The sequence below is a fragment of the Python bivittatus genome, unplaced genomic scaffold, assembly GCF_059951505.1.
Source record: "Python bivittatus isolate LINGU-HERP-01145 unplaced genomic scaffold, Pbiv_v1 ctg000120_np1212, whole genome shotgun sequence".
In the NCBI taxonomy this organism is placed as follows: Eukaryota; Metazoa; Chordata; class Lepidosauria; order Squamata; family Pythonidae; genus Python; species Python bivittatus.
The window spans coordinates 9,195,825-9,219,271 of NW_028277037.1; the positions used below are offsets into that span (position 1 = coordinate 9,195,825).

A 23,447-nucleotide genomic window follows, 5' to 3' on the forward strand; every position below is an offset into this window, starting at 1 on the left:
GTCCTCAACATTTCAGGATAATCATAAGTTGGCTTCAAAGTACTTTGTAGGCACTGAGAAGCAGAAGTGATGGCATTGTGGACGTGCCCTAATTTAAATCAACTGATTTAATCTGACCCCCATCTGATATTTGCTCATAATTTACCTTTTCTTTGTCATTTCAGGTTGTCACTACAGGAAACCCCATTCTAGATTATGAAACTATGCCCCACGCATTTGAACTGCAGATCCTTGTTGCTGATACCGCTGGAGCAATTGATCTACAGATTCTGACAGTCCAAGTGCTTGATGTAAATGAACCTCCGGTGTTTCAAGGCAACTTGGCAACTCAAAGTAAGATGCCGGCTTGGTTTAAAACAAGAGTTTGCCATCCTGCTGACGGCTGATTTCCATTCTTTAAAAATAGATTATGCATGAAGAAGCACTTAAAAAAAAATTGACTATGGTAGTATGTAAGAATAAACAATGGCATTGTGCAACTTGCACACTTCCTGCTTAGAAGAAAGCAAGCTTGTGTTTGCCTGTGCAGAAATATGACAGTTACCATCCTCTGAAGTTGGGCAACACAATGCTTTTTTGTGCTGTTAGCTGCTAGGCCCATATTCATGGTTATAAAATTCATTTTATTTTATTTACAGTATTTATGTACAATAATAACATCACTCTTAAAAACCAAGCGTGGAACAGAAATAAAGGAATATCAATTAATTAGAATATGGAAAAATACAAAACAGATACATTAAAACCTTGACAACTCTAACTCTAAGGGAGTGGTGATATACCAAACAGGTAACCCCTTGAGAATAAAAAGAATAAACTAGATGGTATAAAGCCTATAGACTATTAAGTTAAATTAAACAATATACAATGTAAAAGCCAGGGAGGCCAGCCCAGAAGCCAGTCCTGTAATCACAGGAGTAGCCCTGTTCCTCTGAATCAAACAAAAACAGCCTAGACTAAAAAAAAATTAAAATTACATCTGAAGAGTAAAGGAAAGCCAATTCCAAAGATATGGGACTTGATCCTGAAAGGCCCTCAATCTTGAACTTGCTATCAGAGTAGTGGGAACAGCCAAAAGGATGCAAGAGGCTAAATGAGTAGATTCTGTGGGGATCTATGGTATCTACTCAACAGTGAAGATAGGTGAGGAGATCAATAGACAAATAAGACTGTCTGAAAAAACTTCACTGAAAGTTTAAAATAACAACGCAAAAACATTGAGATACAACAATGGACATCTGAAATAGCACCACTATGCATTAATTTATTTGTCTTATTTTTATCTCAGTTCTCAAATAGTTAGAGACCTCAAAAGGAGGTTTTTCTCTTGAGATGAACTCAGCACCAGCTGCTCACATTGATATGTCCATGTTGTTCTCTCGGCAAAAATACTGAAATTACTTTGCCATGCCTTCTTCTGGAAAGTTTTTTCAACGTCCCATTCTAGTATGCTACTTGACAATGTTTCGGTGGCTTTCCATCCATGGATTAAGCAAGTCCGACCCTGCTTAGCTGTTTTGAGATCAGCCACGGTTGGCTGGGATGAAAGCAGTGAATATCCATTAAAGAAGAGAGAATCCCTGCCTTTGGGCTCACAAACTCCAAAACCAATGTGCATAATGGAGGGGAAAAAGAAGAGGGGAGAGCTCCTTCCAGGCAAAAGGAAGAAGTAAATCACAAGCTGTCCCTTTTGCTCCTATAGGATATTTTAAATCCTTTTAAATTAATGTATACTACTTTTATCTGTATAGCTGTTGTAGTCTACATCTTGGAAAACACATCAGCAGGACCTATTTATCAAATTCATGCAGGGGATCCTGAAAAGACACCCTCCAGAGAAATTAAGGTGAGTAGAATTCAACTCACGTTAAAATCCGTGAAAACCATTCTCCGCTGAATTCAGTCCTCAGAAGTATTCCTTTAACAAAAGGCTTATGTGTATTATATTACGCTTGCGACAACAAAGCCTTTGAAACCAATTTGTCAAGGTGATGTGAAATCAAAGAACTGGGACAATGGAATGTTTACCCTCCAGCTTTATTTGTTTATTAGATTTTTATCTTACCTTTATTTTTGGTCAACTCAAGGCAGTGAACATACTTAATAATCCTGCCTCCTGTTTTCCCACAACAACCACCCTTGAGGTGGGTTGGGTGGAGAGAGAGTTACTGGCCCCAAATCACCCAGACGCCCTCTTAGAATGAATCAGGGCAACGTAGAGGTAAAACAGTAAAAACTAATAACAACCATAAACTAAGAAAACTCATGCCAAAAAATTCTGCCAAGAATCCAGAGACACACAATCACAACAGGCAGGAATGCAAATCCTCCTGGCCCAGTGCTTGGGGGAAAAGCCAGGTCCTTAAGGTGTTACAAAAAGCAGGGAGGTCAGTTATTCGTTCTAATTTTCCAAAAATATAATATTGTATATTTACCAAACATCTTGTTCCTGATCTATCTGCTGATCTATGAGATACCATACTCTGTCTAAATAGAGAGAATCTTATTAATATAAGAAGAGACCATCACGATCAGAGCAAATCTGTGACAAACCAGCCAGAGGAGATATAGACCTGATTTTCAGATTGTATTTTCTCACGGTTTCCTTAGCTATGGTCTACTAAAAATCAGTATTGCTACATTTGTAAGTAGGGCCAAAAGAAATCACATTATGACTGAATACTGAGGGCTCCAAACTTTTAGAGCCAGTGGGGCCCATTTGGAGTCTTGAGGGCACTTTATGGGCACCCTAAAAGATGGCAGTTATGGTGAACATCACTAGTCCCATCAACACTTTTACTAAATGCCAAACTAATGAACTTGCTCCTACTCTAACTTCCCAAGATGCTCTACCATCTCAGTTTATCTCTCTCTTGTTTGTGCACACTGTCAACAGTCCACATCAAATAAAGTCATTCTGATTTTCTGAGAAAGCCTTTGGGAGACATGGATCCTGAGAACCATTCTTGAAATAAAGGTTATACATGAAGTTGGCACTGTCCTCTACAGCAGGGTTCCTCAACCTCAGCAACTTTAAGATGGGTGGACTTCAACTTCCAGAATTCCCCAGCCAGCCATCAACTTCCAGAATCCCCCAGCCAGGAATTCTGGGAGTTGACGTCCACACATCTTCAAGTTGCTAAGGTTGAGGAACCCTGCTCTACAGCATGCTAACTTCCCATTTATTATTATGATTGGTTGCACAGTCAGTCAGATGTTTAGACTGGATTTGGCATTTTTATCCACCCATCGAGTCCTTCCCAAGGACCTGGGATAGACAGATGTTGTTCTTCGATGGTGTAAAAGGTATCGTCGCAGGATATAAGCTGTTCCAAGTAAAGCTGCCTTTTGCAATTGACTGATAGTGATTTTGTCAATGCTGATGGTATTCAAGTGGTGCTCCAGATGTTTTGGGATTGCACCTAAGCCGCCTATTACTCTTGGGACTACCTTTGCTTTCTTTTGCCACAGTCGCTCTACTTCTATTTGCAGGTCTTTCTATTTTGTGATTTTTTCTCCAGTTCTTTCTCTTCTATCCTGCTGTCTCCAGGTATTGCAATGTCCACTATCCAGACTTTCTTGTCTTTCTTATCAATGATTGTTAAGTCTGGGGTGTTGTGTGGCAGGTGCTTGTCTGTTTGAATTATTATCATTGTTGTTAGTATTTAATAAAAAGAGTCATCTTTAAAAAATCAGGTGTCCTTGGCATCTTCAGAACAACTCCTCCAAGCAGTAGAAAGGCTCATCTTCAGATGTGGTTCTTCAATGTGCAATGTTTCTTCAGCCATGTCATTTTATGCAGAAGAAGAGACCTGGCCTGTGAGGCTATGGTGATGTCACCGGGACAGTCATGGCCAACGTTTAGGATTTATTTTTGGATCGGGAGCCAAGGCATCCAGAGGAGCTTTTAGGAAATTTTAAGGCAACCAAACACCCATTTTACCATTCTTTTTTTTTTTAAAGAAAAAATCAGCCTACTGCTTGTCTTTGTGTATGTACAACAAAATACTCGTTTTATCCCTGTCTTTGAACAAAGGGGGAAACTGGCATTCTTTTTCCACCAAGTGTTGGTAATACAATCTGGGAAGGCTCTAGAGGCCATAATACGCTGAAAAGTAACTTGAGAATTAACTACAGGTAGATTTCCAACTGAAGCAGGAACACTGACTGTGCTGTCTTTTTGTATTTTTATTAAATATATTATGTCACAAATGGTCCCATTACGTCTGATTATTTCTTCCAGTTTTCCCTGAGTCCAGCTTCCCCATTCTTTGCAGTTTCTCCAGCTGGAACCATTTCTGCTTTGAAGTCATTTGATTTTGAAAAAGATCCACCCAGGTAAGATCATATTAATGATCAGGAAATGATGGTTGGATATTTTAAGCAAGGTTTAGCTAATAGAGCAATCCTGTATCTCAGCCACAAAAGGATTCTTGTGTTTTATTTCGTTTTGACAGCTATACATTAAATGTTACCATAACAGACCACCTTGGTGTTAGTGTTGTTAGGACTCTGATGGTCAATATCATAAACACTAATGATGAAGCTCCTTACTTCACCATGTAAGTAGAAAATCCCAGTTGCATCAGAACTTTTCTATTTAGGCTTTATAATTGAGCATAGAGGTCTGGGAGGTGCTTTCAGATCAGACTGAAAAAAAATTAATCAGCTATAAATTGCTCCATTTTATGTCATGAAGAAAAGCTGGAGGTACTTGCTTACCTTTGCATCTAGGGACATCTGTGAGGGGGTCAAAAAAGTTGGATGGTGGCTACAACTGCACAACATGCTCTTTGATAATGTGAGTAAAAAGGTCTGGAGCTTCAATCTTGTAGTGGCAGCTGTCATCTTGACTTTCCTGCTTGCATTCATGCGCCATTTTAGAGGAGCCTATCTGCTACTACTCATTAAGAGAAAGAGAAGGAGGAGGAGGAGGAGGAGGAGGAGGAGACAATTTTTTTGAAGCAGGCATATGTTCTAAATTCCAATACTGGATATATTAAATATAACTAATTTTTATTTTTATATTGTAATCCTTGGTACCAGTTATATTTTAAGTAATATAAGAGACAGCTGATCAGACATATCCAATTGTACTGTCTTATTTCTACTGTAGAAAAAATAATGTTTTTAGGATTTGTGAAGAAGCACAACCAGGAACATTTGTTGCCAATGTAACAGCGACGGACCCAGATGGTGAAGATTTTATTCATAGCCTTCGCTACAGCCTGGGTGTTCCTGAAGGGATCCCTAATTTCTACATCAATCCAAGTAAGGAATTCATCTGATTGAATAGAATCCAAAGAAGTGCTATAGGGCTAGGAAAGCTGCAGAGTGTGGAAAACCAACCCCACAAAATGGAAGGAGTGCAATATGCTTCATGTGAAGAAGAGAAGATGGAGATAGAGATAGTGGTGATGCTGGGTGCAGATGGAACTCTGTTCCCTGCTACTGCAGAAGTTAAGCCCAAATGAAAAAGTTTGATTACAGTTGAAGAAGCCTACCCTATATAGGCTGCAAATTTCTGACTGACCATTTGAAGGTAACAAAGAGACACAGAACCTACTAATCAGGTCATCCTGATTTTTGCAGCCCAACTATTGTAGGGAACTTCCATTGGAAGAACCTTCTTAACTTTGAGAGGACTGGCAGTGAAGCCAGAAGGTCTGGCAGTGATCCAGGAAGGGGGAGTTTGCTCTCATTTGAGCTTTCCAAGAAGAAGCTGGCCAGTTATCTCTTGGGTGTGCTTTAAGTGTTAGGTTTGCTACTTCAAGCAAGCGTTCTGCTCGATGGCTTTCAAAGCCTTCTTGCTCTGTGATTCTGTTTGCCTTGCTGGGTCTTCCCCTCAGCTCGGCCTGATTTGGATGTTTTATTGCTATAACAAGGAGCTGCAGTCAGTCTGGCCTCCCTTCTCTTTCAGGGTGTAGAAGAGTTGAATGTTCTCAAATCCATTTTTATATAATTGTTATGAAAGATTTTGTAAAAAGGAAGATAAAAACTAATACAAATGAATATAGAATCACAAAAATAGAAGAAAAAGAAAGAAAGAGAAAGCTAAAACTGCAAGAAAGGGAAAAAAAAGAAAAGAAAAATAGAAAAGAAAAAGATACAAAGAAGTAGCTTCCAATCTTCTTTACAGCATTTATAAGTACAGTTATAAATGTACCTCTTACTCTATGGTTACATCATAACTCTCCTCTTTCTATTATCTATCCTGTCTAATCATCAAAACCATAAATCATAAATTCATTTTTTTCTGTTTCACGCAAAAAGTCTAAAACATTCTCAAATCCATTTTGATGAACCAAACTATGACAACTATAACTATGGTTTGTTGAAAAAGCTAGTTTCCAAGCAAAGCTCAGGAGGGTGGCTTGTTTCAACAAATCATAGTTTAGCTTAGCCACAGTTTGGAGTTCAGACATAACCCTAGACTGTTATGCATGGAAGGAAAACCCTTCAGGTTCTTCTCTGCAGTCAGGCTAGTAGAAGAGACAAGAGTGGGGGCAATTATAAGTGACCCCAAGTGTTATTGTATCACATTCTCCTAATAACAAATAATGGTTTGTTGTGACATTCAAACAGAGCCATAACATTCAGCCAAAAACAGATTCAGTTTTCAGGAAATGAGGATGTGGGGGGCGGGTGAGAAGATATTTCTGGAAGGGGATAAGATTCATGCCAAAGTTCAAAGTCCTGTCAAGTTTAAATAATGAAGAGTATTACTTGCAGTGTCATTTTTCATAATTTATTAGAACATCTATCCAATAATCAAATGGGAGCTGTATTAAATGGCTGAATAAAATCAGCTTTTGATGCATACTTATTACAGCTATAGACACATTATTTATAATACTCATGGTTCCTATCCTTATTGCCAGAAATGCATTATGGCATCTAACATTTTGAATAGGATGTAATATGGAGTTGTTCAAATGATACGGAATTCCTGTGAAGTTTCATAAAGTTTAATGAGTACAAATAAGCATTGGATAAGCACTGATAAGTCAGTCAATTTACGTGTGCAGCAGGATAGCTAATTCTAACTCCCCTGCTAATTCTGACAGCTTTTCTCAAAGAATCCTGGGAATTATAAAAATTAATATTTCTGGGAGCCAATGATCAAGTTTTTGCTGATTTTTTTCATTAAAGGACTTCATTTTTCTCTTCCATTTCAATAGTCCCTAACATGCTTTTAATGAAGGTTCATGGCCCTTGGTGGAAATTATGATCTTCACTTTGCTGCTTTCCTTCCCACTTTTTAGCAACAATATAAACAGGGACAACCAGAGGGGTCAAAAAACTCAAGAGGGTAGCCGCAGCCATGGGATCGAAGGGCCTCTTCCTTTGCATCAGAGATGAAAAAGGAACACGGCTTTGATCATAAGGTTGCAGACGCCATTTTGACTTTTTTGATCTCTTCCCTCTGAGCACCCTCGTTAGCAACAATCTAAATCTCATACTGCAAAGGGGGACATGCTGCATTGTTATGAATGTGTACATCCAAGGTGAGTAAAATGTGGAACAACCTCGCTAAGCAAATGTCAATTGTTTCGGTCAAAATCCAAGGTTATACCTGTGCTTGCCCCTGGAAATGTTTACGGCTTCCTGTATTTCTGTTTCAGTAACTGGTATGGTTCTGGTAGCTGGACGGATAGATCGTGATGCTTCTCCAATCAAAACCCACCCCAATATTTCTTTGACAATTCATGTTGAGGATAGCCTTACTCATGAAGGAACTGTGGAAACCGAAATTTTCGTAATGATTGACGATATCAACGACAATCCACCAAATTGCAAGCAATACAATCACTGGTAATAATATTTTGTACTCTCTGCATTCCTTAAACTTCAGGTAATTTTATTAGAGCTAATGATAAGCAGTTCGACCCTTTTAGCATAGCGCTCAGTGTATCGAACTGCGTATCGGGTAGTAACATTACCACCCGCTAAAGTAATTTAAAGGAGGCCATTCTTTCATATTAATTATGATGATCTATCCCGTTATTTCTGGTGGCGCAGTTGAGGGGTTCTGTGCAATGCAGATAAGTGAGGGCTCTCGGTTGCCCCACCTGCTTTATTGAAGGATGAGGAGATGATGTTTGATATTTTATGTCAATATTTTAACACTCTTTTAAACCTTTATGGTGCATTTCCCCTCCAGAAGGTGGAGGGCTGTCTGCAGGGTATGGTGAACAAAGTCAACATGGAGGCCGTGACAGTGCAATTGAAGCTCCGCCTGGTTTTTAATTTGCGATGCAGGTGTGTGGAAGTCTATGACATCACAGAAAGCTTAGCCAAATTCTAGAGTGGGCTGGCAGATTGACAACAGATGAAAGTCAAATCAGATTTTATGGACTTCCAGTTAAGATGGCCACGTGAGAAGCTGAGCCTCCCGACAGCTCCTCTGGAAAATACTTAATTTTTTTATATGCTTCTGGCCAATTTCAAGTCAAAAGAAGTGATTAAAGGCTATTTTAGTAAGAAGAAAGCAAAGGCAGTTGTCCTAACTCTGACCTTAGAAGATAATGTCATTACTACAACAAATATTAAGGTACTAGTGGGAAATACCGATTATAGTCTATAAAGCTTTCAGGAATTATTAATGGTTGTTTTGCATATACATACTAAAATGAAGAGATGGAGTTACAAGTTATTATATATAATGGTTCTCACTCGTAGAGGCTATGCACAACTTGGTTGGCAACCTCTAACACTGGAAGTTAGGCTAAGTAACTTACAACTGAAACAATTAAAAATTACTGATTATTTCTCAAGAGACTGCAAAAAGTCAAAGTTTGACCAAGGATACTGAAGTCGCAATAACATCTCATGACTGGTCCTTAAGTCCTCGTCCCTTCTTCCAGCAAAAAATTAGTGAAACTGGTGTAAATCTTGCTGAAAAGCTTGCTATTGCTGACAGTCGAGACCATGTGAACTCCGCCTTAGACTCACCCCAAGAAATGACAACATCTACAGTTTGGACAAAGGACAATACTATGAGAATAAATAAAAGGAATTTATCTTTTGACAATGCATGGTCGCCAACTAGACTTAGAATGATGCCTTTACGGCAGACAACCTCTTACCCAATGTTGGATACTTTGAAGCAATTGCAGGAATCAATTGATAAATTAAGTATGAAATGGGATGCAGAACTTCCTTTAATTAAAAACTTTTTAACTGAGTGTAAGGACCTTCTGTTTACTCTCACTAAATTGGTCCAACAAATGGTAAAAGTGGAGAAACGTGACACACTTAAAAGGGTCAGAGCAAAGAAATAACCTTTTACAATGCCCAAAGCTAACAAGTAAACCATTGAGTTCCAGGAAAGAAAATTCGAACTCAAATGATTCCGATACAAAGAAATTATTTAAAAAGTTTAAATCGAAACAAGGACAGCTGAAGAAAAAAAGTAAAAATATAAAGAACTATAAAACAAGTAAACTGGCTGGAAAGTTAAAATTTAACAGACTGTTTAATATTATGGATGCACCTAATAACAACAGAAAGGAAGAGAAAGAAGGATACTATAAGAAGTTAAGCAAGAAATCAAAGAAGGCTTCAATCATAGATCATAAAAATAATAACAGCATCTCTCTAAATTTAATGACAATTGAACCCTGTGAGAAGAAGAGAAAAATCAACTGTTTGTCAAACTCAAATGACTGTTGATCCAAAGCAATCTTTATGCCCTTTAGTGCCAGAAGATCCAACCATGGTTAACCTCAAATGTGCTAAATGTAAGATCTCCATTACTAAGCTGTTTAATACACCTGGAATCCTAAACTTGTACCCAATAAATTAGCCTTCACAAATTACCCAAAACCTAAAGGAATGTTATCTCAGTTGGAATGGGAATTGCATTTTGTTCAGTTGATACATCACTTACAGTAATTCCATCAATTACTACAAATATTAGTAAGGCTAGATATCTATTTTTTAACTATTTTAAAGCAAGAGCAATTGTTACATTTGAAACAACGGAAATGTCAGATAGTATATTCGATCACAAGGATGCGGTTTATAAAAAATCTATCACAGTATCTTGTTTTTACAACATACAGCTAACTGTACATCAACCCTGCACACTTAAAAACCAGCCAGCCAAACTATCAGGGGAAATAATTAACCAAGCAAATCAAGCAACAAAACTAATAATGCAATGCTTGCCCCTGAGATGGAAGCAAATGGTACGACAAGAGAAACAAAGAGATTGCAGAATAGACCTAATACTGTGTCCGCTTCAAGTTGGGAACGAAGGAGATACCTGGAGGCCAGTGAATAACCCGGACAATCCAGTGGCCTTTATAAGGGACCCCAAGTCCATCCAAAACTCATCCGTGAGTCATTCCAGAAGTAGGAATCGTTGTGCTATTTTCAACAAGGAAGGATTAAATAAGATTTTATGCATGAGATCACTTTAATCATGCAATTTCACAAACCTCAATAGGATATTTTCCCCAACAGCTATGCTACTCCTTGATACCACACCACACATTTAGTTGTAAATGTTCTGCAGTTCATTGCAAGGGCTTTGACTACATAGTTGTGGGCTCCACCTTGACTTTTTTGACATCGCCCCCAGATACCCCTGTTTATATTGATGCTAAAAAGTGGGAAGGAGAGCAGCAAAGAAAGGATAATAATTTCCTCTGAGGCCCATGAAAGATCATTAAAAGACCTCTTCAGATGCCCCAGTCTCATCCCTTTTCCGATGTGATTATACTCCCAGAAAAATGATATTTCTAACACAAGAGGACTTCTTTTAGACATTTAGGAAAGGTAAGCAAAGAACAGAAAACCTGGAATAAATTCCATAGCTAATTTATTTTTCTTAAATAGGAGGATAATTTCTGAAACGGATTCTCCTGGATTAGAAATTATCAATTTACGGAATGATTGCGAAGACATTGATACTGAGTCACCAAACTACCTGTTTAACTTCACTGAACTGTCTGGAGTTGGAAGTAATAAATTCACCCAGGATCCTCCTCACTCTGGAATAATTAAGGTCTGCTAATTACTTGCTTTATATTATTTAAACTTGGAGAATGGTGTGCCTTTTCAAGTGTGATCAACATACGAAGTGCAAGGGGGGAAACCTTTCACATCAAAGTAGCATTAAAGCTGGTCAAGATTTAATGTGGAGACATGTAAGTGCTCATTGATTTCAACAAGACCATTATCAAAAACCTTCTCCAGATTGGAACTTTAAGACTAGGACATTTTAGTATTAAGAAGGAAAATCAAACAATTTATTTAGGATGGAGCCAAAACCTGTTCCATTGAGGATTAACCTAACCTAGACTCTTTGAGCCTCTTGACACATTTCAGGGGAATTGCAGAGTTACTACATCCCACATTCCTAAGGAAGAACCATAAATATCAATCAAGGTTACTTTTGTATTTGAGACATAGTTATATGGAACACAATTCTGTACAACTGCATTGTGTATGAAGCCAGCTTTTAAAAAAAAATTATTTATATCGCCATGCCCCTTATGACTACAAATCCCTCTGGAGCAGGTCAGAAGTCATAGAAAAATGTGATAACAAATCACAGAAAGGGAAAATAATGCCACAGTCAAATAAAAGCATGTTCCTTTAAGCTCATAGGAAATGTAGACTTCGAAAATAAAACAGGCGGGAGCGTGCAGAGACAATATATTCTGAATACTGTCATCCGGGATATTTCTTGGCCTTACTTTTCTAGTGAGTATCAACTTTCCTTCCTGCCCCCTTTTTGCCCCATTTTTTTTCTGGAAGAAGAGATCTCTTTAAATGGGGCTTGTCGTTCTGTGTCATCCTTCATGTTTTTCTTACTTGCTGTATTTACAGAGCTAATCTTCATTTACATCAAAATTCAACCAAAGAATGAGTTTGATCCGGTCTTCAGTAGGTCTTTGTACATTTTTAATGTATCTGAATTAGAACCACGTAAGTTATGGTGACGTTTTCAGAAATTTGCAGGGCTATAAAATGGAATCCTCTCAAATTAATGCTGATTCTATTAGCTTCTCTGTATCAGCCAAGCAGACAGTTGTACTGTAAATGCTTTTTTAAGACCAAAGAAACCATTCGAATTAAGTGTTTGAACCCTCTTCAGAATTTAATACACCTATTCCCTCCCATTTATTTTTTTAAGGTTTTTCTAAACTTTCTGAATGTCAATGAAACAAACCAAAATCTGCTGATATCACTACATGAACATAGCAATTGTGGTGAAAATGGTAGTGTTGTTTCCAAAACACCCATCTTGACTTTGTAAGGAAAACATGAATTAGCTTACAATAAATAAAATTTAATCAGCAAAGATTTTGAAAATATGCCAGTATGGTCTCCGGGGGGGGGTGTCAAAAAAGTCAAGATGGGAACCACATCCATGCAATCAAAGCCCTGCCCTTTTATGTGGGTTACAAAAGGGGAGTGAGGCTTCGATCACATTATTGTGGCTGCATCTTGACTTTTTTGGCCCTCAGGATACCCCTGAAATCAGGAGCTAAATTATCTCTCCAGTCCTCTCAAGATGCTTAAGAGGAGAGCAATCAAAGTTAAGAGTAGTTTAGCTAAGTCTCAGCCAAAGGACATCTTTATTCTTCTGGTTTCTCCGTTCACAACTTCTTTAGTATCTTTTCTGTGCAGCTGGTTCTGATGTCTAGACAGAAGAACGTAGAAGAAATACTGGGATCTACTTCACATGCCTTTAAGAAAGTCAAAAACACCCGTAAGGATTCATAAAGATTGGATATTTCAATCCCACGTATCGATTTAAAGTGGTTTTCATAGGCGGTGGTGAGGGGTTGCTGATTTTCATCTGTTTAGTCCAGTACAGAAATTAAATAAATAATAATTAGTATTGTGCCCGTGCTCACGCACACACACACACGCTGTGAGATTCAGAAATACCACATACTATTGGCCAGCATAGCACCTCCCTATTATTCCTTAAAGCACCCCAACTTTTGAGATCCCTATGCAATCCTGAAAAAAAAGAATGACTGTTTTTTTAGAAGCCCTATTAACTTTAATGATTTTTAAAATTTCTTTTGTCAGGCTTCCACAGGAGCCCAAAATACCTTGGGGTATTTTAATGAATAGCAGAGAATTGCTGAAACTGTCTACAATCTGAAGCAGGGTGTCCATGGAAGTTGTCGAAAAAGTCAAAAAGGTGGCCATGACCATGTGACTGAAGCCATGCCCCTTTGTTACATACTTCAGATTCATCTTAAAAAGGGGTGGGGATTTGACACAGAGAGGTAGCTGCCATCTTGACTTTTTTGACCCCTGGTCTGAAACACTGTTTCTGAATCGTTTTTGAAGTCTGTACAACCTCTGCACACCCCACACACCCACAAAACGGCTTGTGTGGCTTCTTAATGTGCTGCTATTTCACTTCAGCTCGGTCCTCTATTGGAGGAGTACTTGCAACTGATGAGGATTTACCTTCCACTGGAATATCTTACTCAATTTTGTATGGAGAAAGCAGCGAAGGTGTTGCAGACTTACTTTTAATTCATCCCCGGTCGGGCATTTTGAGGAACACAAAGCGATTAGACTATGAAGAAAATCAAATGCACTTCCTCATGGTGCAAGCTTCGGACAATGAAGGCAGGATCGGGACTTCATCTGTGAGTAAACTAGCAAGCTTAAGGCAGAACTTACTGTTCTTTACAACCTACTTTTCTTTCCTCTTTATGATAAATACAGTAGGACTTGCCAGATGTTGACACCCATAGAAGGAACATGACCTTGTCTGAACTGGGGGGGTTATTCGTTCTCAGCGTCCCCTTCCTGAAGTCTGTGTCAGAGGGGAACCTTCAGAAGAGATCTTTTGAGGGGATCCTCAGAAGAGAACCGATTCAGACATCTGTACTATGGAAAACCCATGCTGACGTCAGAATGTGGGAAAGAATGAAGTGGCAACAGATGCCCAAATTCTACGTCGCACTACGCCAGTGTTTTTCAACCTTGGCAACTTTAAGATATGTGGACTTCAACTTCCAGAATTCCCCAGCCAGCCATGCTGGCTGGGGAATTCTGGGAGTTGAAGTCCACATATCTTAAAGTTCCCAAGGTTGGGAAACACTGCATTACACAATGTCCATCAAAAGTTCCTTGATTCTGGGATTTGTAAGGCACTTACAAATTCTGGTTGGATCCATTCAATGCTTTCTAAGGCAATGCTTCAAGCCAGAGCAGAGCTGAGGGTTTAAGGAGGGTTTAAGACCAATGCTCAGTCATCGGATCTGCTATCAGAGTTATAAGTATTAGCATTCTCATGGCCACTTGCAACAGAACAAGGCAATTGAAGTGACAGGGCATGCCGTGCACTTTAAGAACCACCACGTTCGGCTTCCACATATCAGTGGCGCAGCACAACGTCCACATTTTATAAGTGGCATTTTCAGTTCAATTTTTCACATACCCCAGGAAGAGAAGACCTACCCTGAGGACCACTGACCTTCATAACCAACAGATTCAAACTAGAAGAATCACAGGTTTCTCTTGACGAGCCATTTCTTTTTCCTTTCCTTGTTCTTTTGCTTAGATTTGTCAGCGTTCGAGTACCTTTTCTAACATAAAGACAGGATTGGCAGAACAGGCAATTTATCTGCTCCATTTTTTAAAATGATGCTTGCATGCCACCACATGTGGAAGAACTCATGGTGGTCGAGAATATGTAGTAATAGTATATAATGTTCTGTTACATGGAAAGCTGGATGAAAGCAGATCAGATTTCTTCAAAAAGTACAGTGCTTGATACAAAATGTTGTGTTGCTTGAGATGAAGGATAAGAAGTTGCCTCTCCCTGATCTTTTTCTACAAGCTGATAAGTTATAACTTACTCCAAGCTTTTGGCCCTCTAAGAGCTTGCCATGACTTGTATCTGCTGCTGAGACCAAGTGCTCTGTTGTAACTACTAGTAGAGCCAGCCCTGAATCTATAGACTAGAAAACCTTCTTGATTGCTCAGATATTTTTTTTAATTACTCCTTTAGGTAATAATAAATGTTCTTGAAGCAAATGATGAACCACCAAACTGCACACCTTCTTCACAGTTGCTGAATATGCCAGTGGATCTAAGTTTGGGCATTATTAATGGTTTCAGTATTTCTTGTGTGGATCGGGATTCAAGTCCGAGATCATTCCGATATACTATTACATCAGGTATTTTATACTTCATCTTTGAATATCTTATTGTGATGGAATGCTTCGATGAAGGCCGCGCTTGGGGAGATAAGCATTGCCTTAGTCCCCAGCAGGAGAGTGGGAAGGTTAAGAGGATAAGACTGGCACCACCCTAAGGAATTTGCGGGGTTTTGTTTGCTGGCTTGAGGAGTTTAGATTCAGTCTGGCAGGATTCTGTCTGTGGTTGGAAGCTAATAAAAGCTATTGAACTAGACCTGTACTGTCTCGTGGAGTTCTTTGGGCTGAACCTGACACTTATGTCATTAGTTGCTGGTAGAATATATATTATAATACATGTTATTTGGGTTTTAGAATTGGTGGCTACTTGTAATGGTCTGTGGGAATGGCCTTGGGAGACAGGAGGAAGAGCTGCAGACTAGACAATGGTCAGACAAGCAGCAGCTGAACCCACAGAAGGAATGGGGACGTGGCAGAAGGGACCCTCCCTAGTTTCCTGGGCTGTAAAGCCAAGGGGGAAGAGCTGTACTTTCAGACTTGCAAGATTCTGTTAGTTTACCCTTACAATAAAGTTAGAGCTAGTACTTCTGGGTGTGCTTCTTGTCTGGACTACCTCGCAAGGCTGACCCTACTAAAGCTCTGGACAAATGCTAGTTGTAGTTGATCTAGCTTCCATGGGATCACAAGGAAATCGTTTCCCCCTGAATGATTGCTAACGGCAGGCAAGTTTTCCTTCATCAGCCTTTTCATGATCCAGCCACTGAATCAAGTTGGACTCCTTTAAAAGGTCACTTGTAGTTTCTTTACGGGAGTATCAATACCAAAAGGAATACTTTCAGTGCCGTGGGGTTACGGTACAATCTGAGCTTAGTTTGCCAGTTGGCTTGAATGATAACGCAAGGCTTTCCTGTTCATACTTGCCAAGAATTACTTTGCATGCAATTGAAAAATGGTTTGCTACCATCTTTTCAACCTGCAAGAAGCTGTAAAAGCTATTGATGCTTTGGCAGGTATAGTACATGCGTGATGAACTTAATTGCAAAAATACATTTGTCATGTATATTCCTCCTCTTTATATGTATGCATAGGATTTTTAAAGTGGTGTCGAAGTCCTTTTTTTAACAGAGGAGTTTAACTTGTTTAATGTTTAACATTTTTGATAGGGAGTGGGGGCTACACTTTGAGGATGCAGAGGGGGTTGACGTTAGAACTTTTTCTGGTTAGGGTTTTTTTTAAAATATGTTAAGTTTATTTACAGGCCTTAATACAACTTCGCTGTGCTTCCCATCACAGCATTGCAGGATATTATGCCATTAATGTTTAGCAACTGAGATCAGATGACTTTGGAGGCTCCATAAGGCTCTGGGCAGGGGTGCTGTCTGGCTGCGTTGGCCTGGTTCATGTGAAGCAGCTGTTTAAAAAGTTAGTTTAATAACATTTAACAGCTGGAGGGGGGTGAGTTGGAAAGATCAGCTTGAGAATATATCCGTTCCCAGGAGGTAGAGAAACTCTTCCAGTTTCTAATTGACCATAAACTGTTCTCGCATACTTATACAATTGGGAGGAAAACTCTGGCTTTAAGATTTCTGTGAGATACAGTAATCACAATGTTAATTGGTTCATATCACAGAGCCACTCCCTTCCAGTGAATTAAATCACCAGCTGTCTTTATTTTATTTTTTTGTTAATATAGTTTTCTCTGCATTTTGTCTTTGGCTCTGCTTTTAGGTAATGTGAATAACCATTTCACCTTTTCTCCAAACGCTGGCTCGAACATCTCACGGCTGGTATTTGCCACCCCATTTGATTATAAGACAGGACTGGATAGAGTTTGGGAATACCACCTGTTGGTTTCTGTAACGGATGATAATCTGTTATCGAGCACCGAAAGAGCTGCAGTCCACATTCGAACTGGCACAGTAACCTTGACCATCAGAGTCATTCCAGACCCCACCACTGTGATTCCTACAACAGTAAGTTTGCTCAGTTGCCAGGGTCACCTCCCAAGTACGTCAAAAAAAGTCAAGATGGTGCCACAATGGCACAATCAAAGCTCCGCCTGGTGCACCCATAAAAACCAGACGGAGCTTCAACTGCACCATTGTGGCCACCATTTATCTCTTTTTGACCAGACCCCTGCAACCTGCTGATTATTACAAACAGATGGATGACTGTGGGGGGGGTGTTGACATTGATTATTTATTTATTTATTCCAGCATGCAGCATATATGACTGCCCATCTCACAGCAGGATCTTTGATCCAATATTCAATAGAAAGCCAGTTTTTAAACTGAAAGAAGTTGTGTATCCCTGAAATACAGAGTCCCTGGACATTTGTACCATGCATCGGAGTCTTGATTGATTGATTGATTGATTCATTAATTCATTAATTCATTCAATTTATATGGCCATCCATCTCAAGTACATGACTCTGGGCAGCTCATCACATTAAAAACAAATAAAAAACATCACCAATACTAAATAAAACAAGAAATAAAACACACAGCAGCCGGAGAATCATAAAAAGCCCTCAACTTAGCCAAGAAACAGAGTCAGGCACAGAACTGTTACTTAGTCATATCTGACAGCCCTTCAAGGTCGACTGGGTCATGAAACAGACACCACAAGAAGTATTAGAATTCTACTCTATTGATATAATAACAGATCTTGAAAGCCTGACCGTGTTTCGCCTTCCCTCCCTGTTATACCAAAGAGATTCAAGGTGGGGCAATCTTGAGTTTCTTTTTCATACCTGCCTGTTTTTCTGGGCTAAGTTCACGTTTTCCTAACAGCTGCCACTTTTTGTCTTCAAGGCCACCTCCATCCTGTGAAATGTATTTACATGGAAATGCATAAGATTCCAACTTAATGCAGCAAGGCAACTTTTCTATAGTCAAATGGTACTCTGTATCTGTTCCATTTTGGCTTTGAATATAATTATTTTATACAGCATCAGCTCTGCCCAGGATAGGCAGAAGATAGCAACCAAGTGTGAATAACATGAGTACATTTTATACAATTACAGTTTAGATAACAGCATCATGGCATTTACAGGTTTATGAATCCCACATGAAAAAGGTATAACTCAAAAGAAATTCCACAAAATCACACATAAGCACACCCAAACCTTGTCAAACCTTGTGAGAATGCTGAATGTTTCATAGTAGTGTGAGAGATCAGACAATATTTTGGCAATTTTGTGGTTGCTGCTGCTGCCTCTTGAGTCCCCAAATAGTTGGTTAAGTCAAATATACAAATATGTTAATAGCATATACTGAGCATATGATGGTAAGGAAGAACAAAGCTAGAGGTGTGGATGTCAGGACAAATATTCAAGTAAGCTGAATTACTTAAGAAGTGTGTGGTAAGACTAGAAGATATAGGGTCAAGAATGAATGGGCACCAAATGAATATGTACTGAATACAAAAGTGGGTGACCAGGGTAAAATAAGTACGTTGAGGTGGTTTGGTCATACAGAGGAAGTAGGAGGATCAAATTGCAAAGCAAATGCTATATATAAAAGAGTTGAGAAGAAGGGGAAGACGAAGATATTTACGATTGGATGGAGTTGGCAAGATCGTTGGAAAGAAAGAGACAATAATTTAAAGAACAGAAGGCAATGTATGAAGCAGGGAATGGATAAGGGGAAAGCAAGGATAATTTGTAAAATTAAAAAGATAGGTAGAGGTATGTTGTATGGCAGGGTTCCTCAACCTTGGCAACTTTAAGATGGGTGGACTTCAACTCCCAGAATTCCCCAGCCAGCAAGGGTGGCTGGGGAATTCTGGAAGTTGAAGTCCACCTGCCTTAAAGTTGCCAAAGTTGAGGAACCCTGTTATATGGTATTGGTGTAAGGGTATATTTCCTTCTCTTATTTCATACCTTCATTTTTTTTTGTCTTACCGCCCTTTGCATAATGTTGCCTATCTGCAAAGGGACAATATAATGGATATGTATGTAGCTTGTATGTGCAGCACTTCAAAAATAATTTAGAAAAGGTTCTTTAGGGTACACAGCTGTGTGGCTGTACCCCCAGTTGGCAGCTCTCTAAAGCAACTGCATTTTTTCCCGGTATTGTCCTGTTGTCCCTTGTAACTGGTATGAGACCCTGGGGAAAAAATACAGCTGCTTTTTAGATTTATAGATGCGTGCTATGTTTGAACTCTAACGCACTTTTTTGGAACAGAAGCTGGAATATTGCACAACCCTGATATTCAGTAAGACAGAGTCCCACCACGAACCACATTACAAGCAAGCAAGATCCATGGATGCAATGGAACGGTAGCTGTAGAAACAAGGTGTTATGGAAGTTAATGAGGAGTGTAGCATCTTCTTTGTTCATTGGATGGATTTGATATATGACAATTGCTAACTTAAAATCAATGTTCCTAAACACATCACTAGCCAAATGAGCGTTCCATGCAATATTATTATGACTGCAGTGCTGATCTCCACCGAAGAGAATATTTTTGCGTTCATGGTAATTAAGAACAAGTTCATTCCCAACCCCCCTTTTTTCCTTACAAGCCTGGTGTTACCATTGTGACCAGCAAAGAAAATGTCTATGCTTCATCAGCTTGGTATGTGCCATTCTTCATCGTCCTTGGCAGTTTGTTGCTGCTTGGATTGCTTGGGTATCTAGCCTTTTTGCTGGCAAAATACCTCCGTGCCCATTGCCCTCCCAGAGCTGACACAAAGCCACTGTAAGTAACTGAAAGGAAACTATGCTACTTCTAGGACAGTGTTTGCAATGTGTATCTTTGTTCTGGAATGGTCCCATTAAGAATCCATATCACTGAATGAGATTGGAGCAGTAGATCTTTGGCCTCAGGCACCTAGTTGTTCTGTTATATTTATGTTTCTAAGCAGCCCAAATACATTACATTCAGGCTGTGTTCAAACATCACAATAATCTTGTTTCTTTACCATTTATTGAATAGATCAGAATGGACTGGAATTGCAGAACACACTAATCCAGTGTTTCTCAACCTTGGCAACTTTAAGATGTGTGGACTTCAACTCCCAGAAGCTGGCTGGGGAATTCTGGGAGTTGAAGTCCTTACATCTTAGAGTCACCAAGGTTGAAAAACTGCACTAATCCAACACCAAACAGTTGGCATGAGACAAAAGTGCTAGATCAATAGACTGGAGCTTTACAAAGAGGTAACATGTCTACTTTAGGTAATTTTCAACAACAGAAATTAAGAAATATGTTATAGAATGTTGTAATTTCTTGTAGTGATATGTACACTAGCCATTGTTGATTTCTGCAAGCAGAAAATGTTCTGTAACATGTGCAGGAACTACAGAAGCTAAATTCATGATTTGAAAAACACTTTGATCACACTTTCCCAATTTGGTGTGTTCCAAAGTGTTGGGCTTCAATTCCTATAATTCTCCCAATATGTCTAGAGGGCAACCAAGTTGGGGAATGGTGTTTTAGGTCTGCTTTCTTGTGGGACAAAAATTATGACACTGCATACCTCAAACAATGAAACCATAACATAATATATTATCATTTGTTTCTATGGTATGAACCCAGTCTCTGCTTCTTATAGTCTGAGAGCAATATGATCTTAATTCTGAACTATTGTTAATGAATATAAAGTTTTCCATTCCCTCTAGAAAGTGTTTCCAGAAAGTATAATCTTACAGAGAGCTCTCTCTCAAATACATACTGGTATAAAAAGAACTAAGGAACCTTCCTTGATATTATACAAGCTTTTATTCCATAGATACATGACATCTACTTTACTGAACTCAAGGCCTACTGTAGCTCCTAAGCACACTGGTCTAGCTTGAATTTTTCTACTGACAATATACAGTGGTACCTCGGTTCACGAACTTAATTCGTTCCGCGACTCTGGTCGCGACCCAAATTGGTCGCGACCCAAATCAAATTTTCCCATAAGGTTCAATGTAATTACTGTTAATCCGTTCTGAACCATATGTATTTTTTTTTTTAAAACCACAAAAATATGAAACAAAATACAGTACGAAGAGAGAGAACATTAACCTTGCTTGACGCGACTTCTGGCGTGGAGGACAGGAAGGTGGGTGGGGAGGCGGTTATTGCTTGGAGGGAGAGTCCCCCTCCCTACAGGAAGCCACGACCACGTCTCACAGCAGGGAAATGGCCGCGGATCCTGTTCGTCACCTGATCCAGCGTTCGCGAACGGAAGCAAAATTTTGCGAACGGAGCTGTTCGTGACCCGAATTGGTCATGAACAGAAGCGTTCGTGACCTAAGGTACCACTGTATTGTTGAATTTGAAAAATGTATGGCATCTGTAACACAAGAAAGAGGTTTGGATCTTGTACAAGAAATACACAACAGTTATGCAGTTGCTGCTCTAGAAACCAACTGCTTACAGTCACCCTGATCTTCTGGAACAGGAACAAACATGTTAGCTGGGTGGACAACCTGAAACAGTCTTCCCCAGCTTGATGCTCTTGGGCTACAATTTCCATTATCTTCAACAACATGAAAAATGGGGAATGGGGTGTTAAAATCTCTCATATCATATTTTCCCCCCAAAACAAAAGCACTAAAACATTAAGCTGTCACATGTTCTCTAAAGGCACAGTATTCACCTTGCATAAGCATTTAATTATATTGCTCAAAAATTATATTGGTCAAACTGGCAGAAACTAAAGTGTCTGTCTGTCCTCCAGAACCTGAATTCATTGTTGTCAATACTTTCCAATCCAGCTTTGTTTACTGTATTGTCTAATGACCATTAATATAATAATAATCTGTGTTTTTTTTTTAATTTATGACAGGATAGACCTGCCAGGTATGTTCTTTTTTTAATTGCTTTCCTTGTTCTTAAAACACTGTCTCATTGTTAATATGAGACATAATGTTTTCAAAGTATATATGTTTTTCAGTTGCAGTTCTACCTAGAATCACCCAGTTTAAAATATTGTTGTGGAGAACCGGATTAGATTGCAGAGAGAATATTGTAATTTTAACAGAGCAGAACAGAATTTTGATATGTAACTTAGAGCCAGCCTCAGCATTGGCAATGAAGATATGGAAGTGGTAGATTACTTCTGCTTTTTAGGATCAACTATCAAACAGTAAAGGAACCAGCAATCAAGAAATACACCATACATTAGCACTTGGTAGGGTAGTAATGAAGACCTTGGAAAAGATATTCATGATGCCATTATGAGTCTGTATCTCCAAAGTTCAGAAAAGTGCAGGGAATTGTTTTTCCTATGCTACTCTATAGAAGTGAAAGTTGGACTTTGAAGAAGCAGGATAGAAAGAATATCGCCACCTTTGAACTTTGGTGTTAGAAAAGACTTTTTACAATACCATGGATAGTGAAAAAAATGAACAAATGGATCATAGAACAAATCAATCCAGAATTCTCACTCACAATACAAATGACTGGACTCATATTACCATATTCTGGGCATATAATTTTTGGACCTAGTTCTCTTAAGAAGTCTATAATGCAGGAAAAGGTGGAAGGAAAATTAAGAGGATGATCAACAGCAATAAGTATACCACTGGAAGACCTGGAGGGCAAGGTTGGGGACAGATCATCCTAGAGAAGGTCTAACTATGTGATCATTAAGAGTCAACACCGACTTGATGGCACAAAATCAGTCAAAATTTAAAGCCTCTTATATATAGACACTCATGTATATGTCTTTTTGCTACTTCAAAGATGCATTAGGAGTCAACTGAATGTATATCTGTGTGTGGATGCTACCCACCTGTACTAAAAGCCTGAAGAGCTCTCAGATCTTAAGGTGGCTCAAAGTGATAAAACTGATACGATAGGAATTCAATTTTTAAAATTTAAAAAACAATTGGATAGAACAATGTTAACAAATCAGAAGAAACATCAGATTACAGATTTGAAAATCCAGCAGAATAATTGGGCTGAAATATTATCCAGGAGGGACAAAATATGTTTTTGTGACAGAATCCTTAGTCTGAGCATCACAGTGAAGAAGACTCTGTCTGAACACTCACCAACTGGCGTTCCACCAGTAATTGAGTCCTGTTAGGGCAGTGTTGTCCAAACTTGGCCACTTTAAGATGAGTGGACTTCAACTCCCAGAATTCCCCAGCCAGCATGGCTGGCTGGGGAATTCTGGGAGTTGAAGTCCACTCATCTTAAAGTGGCCAAGTTTGGACAACACTGTGTTAGGGGGAAGGATTATGGAAGAATGCACACAACTTGGTGCTTCATGCTGGCTAAAACTCAGCAGTGCGGTTTTTCACCTTCTTCAGCTGGAAACACAGGGCATGTGTAATAATTTAATAGCGTTGCCTCA

The 23,447-nt window shown here is 39.1% G+C and overlaps 1 protein-coding gene across 7 annotated transcripts in view; it reads left to right on the forward strand.

Moving 5' to 3' along the window:
• Positions 1-23,206, forward strand: part of CDHR3 (cadherin related family member 3) — a 55,638-nt gene extending 32,432 nt beyond the window's left edge. For 5 of the 7 annotated variants that reach the window (XM_088134988.1, XM_088134985.1, XM_088134989.1 and 2 more), the window contains 13 exons: positions 165-333; positions 1,752-1,846; positions 4,244-4,338; positions 4,458-4,562; positions 5,117-5,271; positions 7,626-7,815; positions 10,846-11,014; positions 11,613-11,940; positions 13,402-13,631; positions 15,002-15,170; positions 16,878-17,122; positions 19,678-19,853; positions 21,933-23,205. In XM_088134988.1, the coding sequence (XP_087991114.1) occupies positions 165-333; positions 1,752-1,846; positions 4,244-4,338; positions 4,458-4,562; positions 5,117-5,271; positions 7,626-7,815; positions 10,846-11,014; positions 11,613-11,940; positions 13,402-13,631; positions 15,002-15,170; positions 16,878-17,122; positions 19,678-19,853; positions 21,933-21,963 (2,157 nt within the window). In that variant the 3' untranslated portion in view covers positions 21,964-23,205. Of the gene's footprint in view, positions 1-164; positions 334-1,751; positions 1,847-4,243; positions 4,339-4,457; positions 4,563-5,116; positions 5,272-7,625; positions 7,816-10,845; positions 11,015-11,612; positions 11,941-13,401; positions 13,632-15,001; positions 15,171-16,877; positions 17,123-19,677; positions 19,854-21,932 lie in introns of all 7 variants that reach the window. The other 2 variants (XM_088134990.1, XM_088134987.1) reach the window with 2 other exon arrangements.
• The last annotated feature ends 241 nt before the right edge of the window (positions 23,207-23,447 follow it).